Raw genomic sequence first — 5007 nt, forward strand, 5'->3', positions numbered from 1 at the left:
TATACTGTTTATTCTATGTTTAACTGTTTCATCCACAAACACTTCCTCAGAGTATTCAAACAAACAGAAAACTGACGCTAAACACACTAAACACACAAAACAGAGTAGAAGTTGAAAATAAAAACCTACAGTAGGAATAAAAAAAAAAAAAATCCACACAAAAATCACACAAAGTGTTTTTGAGGAGACATTCATGTTGAAGAACAGCAACAGAAGTGCCAGAAACCAAAACATGCAAAGAATTTCACAGCGACAAAGATGCAAATGTTGTGTGTTTTTATCGCATGTGTCATATAATACTGTAGATACATGTTTGGTATTAGTCGTTCATGGTTAGCTTGTCGCTGTTAGCTGTTTCATCAAGTTGTCTCCCCAGAAACACTTGTGTTTTGTGAGGTTTTTGCCCCTCAGCTGTAAAAGACTGATAGGATATTGTCATCACCCTGCAGTGTGGACAACCAAGTTTGTGAATGCGATAAATCGATAACGAGGCAATGTAATTAGATATTCTTACCATAGATGCATCTACTAAAAATCTTGGACTAGTACAGGTGCTAATACCATTGATATTATCTATTAGAAGGCTGAGGAGCTGCTAGTATTTTATGGGGGATTTTTTGTGAGTTTTGTTGTGGTTTTTTTGTTGTGTGCTTTTGTTACCATTGTCTGTCGACAACACAAAAGCTACTAAACTAAAATTTTATGAACACAGACAAAAACAGAACCCATAACAAGATAAAGCATTGACCTTAGCAGAAGATGTGCTGTCCCAGGCTTTGGAAAGTTGTAAATCTATTTCGATTATCGCTCTTTTGAACAGCACTTTTATTTGCCTATGTGGATAATGAGTTTCTCTGATTTTGATTCTGTAACGGATCAGTGACAAGCTGTGGTACAGCTCTTGGTAGTCTCTTGAGGACCCAAACCAGTAGGTACCCTGGCAATGAGTTAAGAGAAGATCCACATTTGTGCCAGAAAGGGAGGAGGAAGAGACATGCCGTCATCGAGTGCTATCAGCCACACTCGTCTCTCACTGGTGACTCAAGGTTTTCCAGTGATTCACGTCTGCACAGAAGCTGAACGACAGGCTCAAAGTGTAGTGACTCTCCCCCTTTTTCTCACCACCTATATCCTCCTCTTCCTATTATTTCACTCTCCATTCATCTCTTTGTCCACATTCCCTTTCCTTCCTGTCTGCTAATTGTTGCTGCACCACACCATTTATTTCTCCACCGAGCCCACAGTAGTTCTCCCCAGGCCACCAATTTTCAGCAGCGTCTCGAGGCTCCTGTTGGGAGACCTCCAGGACGTTCAAAAAAACCAAACCTGAACACACCCAGCTGTACCTCCAGGCCGGTGCAGCCCAAAAGGGGATTTCACCTTGCTGATGACGGGGCACACTCTTCCTTCCTGAACCCATATAAATCTGTCGGTGGGCTTCGTCCTATGGTCTAACATTAAAGCTGTTTTCCATGACATGCTGCTCAGCAGGGGAGGAAAAGCTGTTATTGACTAATATAAGCTGGTCTAGGATGACTTGTGGTTACTATTCACTGTTTCTGATTTCAAAGAAGATCAGCTGACCTCTCGGTGTTTGAACTGAAAGGTACAATATAAGAAGCGAATTCTTTTCAAGAGCCAATACATACAATTTTCAACCAGTATTGCCTGATTTTTATGTGCTTTTGTTGCTTCGCCATTCTTGCCTTCTACTCGTGTTTTTATTGTGCTGTGAGTAAATAACACAGTGAGTTCTCTCCTCCAAGAAGAATGGCAAGAATGGGCTTGTACGGACGTTTCTCATCTGAGTGAAGGACCTCTGTCATCTCACACTCTGAATGGCAGAGGCTACCAGCCTTAGGCTATAATCAAACACACTCCCACAGGCATGCATGCACACACTGATGCACACACTTAATGCAAGCTTTGTGTTAGTGCAGTGTTGTAGTCCTGGGAACCATATGCATTTTCTGTTTTCTTATGAAAGGAGCCATAAAAAGAGTCATCATCTATCATTTTAAACATTTAATTTTCAAGCTTGGAAAAAGCAAAGGAAAAGCAGCGTCTTTACAACACAAACAGACTGTACTTTTTAAAGTCAGAGAATAAATACATAAGCATGTTGAATGTTGAAACCACATTTTCTTTCAGAGCGCTTTGTACTACTTGAAAGCTAGCACACTGTATGCATAGTTACATAGCACTGTTTTTTACGCTAGTCTGTCTGTTTTTATTACCGACACATCCATTTTTATTACCTTACATTTACAAATGCAACTCCAATAATTCATCCTTTGCAGAAGGCCGAAAAAGGGGACAATTCAGCACAGCAAAAATATAATTATGTGAATTGTCATCTGTAGATCGCAAAACATTCTTTAGAATTAACATTTTCAAATTCAACAGCAAAACAAAATACCTAACATATGTAACATTCTGCAGTCTAGATTGCCATTGCTCCTTTATTTATCTGTGTTCAGCTTGCAGGACTGTAGTTTGCTCTACAATCACAGCCTTCCTGTAAGTTTCAATAACAGCAACAGTAAGAGCACAAGGTTACTCCCTCAAACCCTTAAAAAGTCCATCGGGGTTCTTCAGTTTTCAGGACTTCACAGTACTCGTGAAGCTTGTTACAGTATATCAGAGCACAGGGGGAAGCTGCTCTCCGGCTCCTGCAGGTAGCTCACCTGCCATGGAAGTCCCAGAGTAGCAGATGGCTCTGCAAAGGTGTCCATGTATCCCTGAGTGCAGGAGGCCCACATCCCCGGCTGGTATCCCAACCCCTCATCCACCTGAGGGTATCTCAGAGGGCTGGGTGGAAGATCACAGGGGGTGCCACAGTGTCTGTGTGAGGCATAAAACTGTCCCTCGGTGGGATAACAAGGGTAGTGTGGTGATGGGGGACATGATGGCACTGTGTTGTCTATGTAGGCATGAGGTCTGTGCATGTGAGGTGCTGGCTGTGGCTGCATCTGTTGAGAGATGGATGCGTGCCAGGGGACGTAGCTCTGATGCTCCGGACAAGGAACTGTTAACCTGGTCTGCTCAAGCCGTGACGCCCCCATCGCTGCCGGTCCCACTGATGACCTGTTGCACTCACGGTGGGCGCAGGGCTTACTGGGTGGATGAGAGCTCAGGAATACTGAGAGAGCAGAGATGCGGTTGATGGCTCGCTGTAGTGTGGCAATCTTGGACAGCCGTTTGCCACTGAGGTCATGGTTCAGGGCAACACGGAGGGCATTGAACGCCTGGTTGTAGTCCATAATGCGTTTTCGCTCGCGGACATTAGCGGCCATTCTTCGAGCTTTTGAGCGAACCGGTCGGTTGCGCTTCTTGGTTTGGCCTTCCTCTGCTTCGCTTGGGCTGCTGGTTGAACTCTCGTCTTGGAATGATGGCTTGGGACTTCCTTCATCTTCGCATTGGACCAGACCGCCAAGTTCAAGCTCTTCCTCAGAGAACTCGGAGCTCGCAACGCTGCTGCAGCTCATTGTGTCGGTAGTGCGCACACCAGACGAGACGACGTAAAATCTTCCTTCTTGAAGTGCAATTTCAGTGAAAATCCTAGATGTGGTCTGCACGAGGAGCTGTGAGTGCAGGGTTCCAGAACTCCGTCGCACGCTCGCTGATGTACCTCGGCTTCTTTTGTGGGGCTGTCGGTGTTTGCTGCTGTGCCGACAGCCCGTGTATTCTCCTGCTCTGAGTCCCCTGGTGCTGTGTGATAACTTGTGCCTCAACAAGACAGGTTTACCTGCCTTTTAAAGATCTTGAGGTCACATGGTACACTCACCTGTAAAGAATGATGCACTCTCTCTCCCTCTTCAGGTTTATGGGCACCCTCAAGGCAAATGGCACTGACACGTCCTCCTCCTTCTACTCTGACTCTCCCTCACAGGAGAGTTTCAACACTTCATTGTAAAATAAAAGCAAAATGCTGCACTTTGGAAATGCCAGTTTGCTTCATACCACAGTTATTATAGTTTTCGATTTTCTGATTGTTTTTTATTTCATTTTGTTTTCAAGGCAGTTTAGTTTAAGTTTTACTGTTTGAAACGTTTTAACTTTGTCTTAGTTTCTACCAGCTTCAGTATTACTTAGACTTTTATGGAGCATATGTCAGATTTAGGAAAATTAGTCCAATAAAAACAGTTGACTCACAGTCTTGTAGACATGCAGCGTCTCAATAAGCACATCTATCGATGCCTCATCAGACAAACTGTCATAAAATTTTACCGAACTAACAAATAACGAACTTACTGACAATAAATGGTCACAAAATCATTTCAGTTGGTTAAAAATGTTTTCAAGAGTCTAGTTTTTATTTTTACTTTATTTAATTAGTTCAATATCAACATCTTGGCTCATTTCATTCAGCTGTAATTCACTTTTCTTTAATCACAGGCCTTCAGTCACTCTGTCTTTCACCTTTACAAACAACAGCACGCTCAGTCTGATTGTTCCCCACAATGACTTCTTTCTCTGCCCTGTACAATATGTAATTTTACATTATTTACTAATGAAGGCATATTCATTATTCATTTAAATACATCTTCTATCAAATTAGTCCCACAGATCTTCATGACAAATTGCACATTTACCTGTTATATGCGCTTCCCCATGTGTCAAGCCTGGGAAGTAAGCAACCTTCTTATCTACCTTGGGTTAGATTCAAGCTTGCAATTAGCCGTCTCTAGAGTGGCGATTCTCCTTCTCTCTGTATCTCTCTGCTCAGGCTTAAGGGCCATGTAATTTAGAGTAGCTTCCCTGGAACTTGTCCTCATAAATCAGGCCTGGGCAGCACTGGAGGACAAGAGCAGAGCGAGCCTGAGACTTCAAAGACAGAGGGAAAAAAGGGGGCAAATATTTTACAATCAGAACCTGCAATTGGTGCTGGCGTAGGCTATCGATCTTTCAGTCTTTTGCAAGTGGAGATGGGGATCCATTTAAAGTCAGATGCAATGTTGTAATGCAGTTTAATATTAAATACGGCAATCTTACTGCAGTTTGCAA

General features: G+C 43.0%; 1 protein-coding gene across 1 annotated transcript; it reads right to left on the bottom strand.

Annotated features, from left to right (window-relative positions):
* Window positions 1-2630: 2630 nt before the first annotated feature.
* Window positions 2631-3488, bottom strand: bhlha9 (basic helix-loop-helix family, member a9). The gene has a single exon (XM_084941083.1). The coding sequence runs from the start codon at window positions 3486-3488 to the stop codon at window positions 2631-2633; it is 858 nt and encodes a 285-aa protein (XP_084797209.1).
* Between the last annotated feature and the right edge of the window lie 1519 nt (window positions 3489-5007).

The sequence above is a fragment of the Perissodus microlepis genome, chromosome 10 (genome assembly GCF_051167445.1).
Source record: "Perissodus microlepis isolate ML-2025 ecotype Zambia chromosome 10, ASM5116744v1, whole genome shotgun sequence".
NCBI classification, from domain to species: Eukaryota; Metazoa; Chordata; class Actinopteri; order Cichliformes; family Cichlidae; genus Perissodus; species Perissodus microlepis.

Coding starts and splice junctions, on each gene's coding strand:
- bhlha9 (XM_084941083.1), bottom strand. CDS start 3,488: ATGAGCTGCAGCAGCGTTGCGAGCTCCGAGTTCTCTGAGGAAGAGCTT.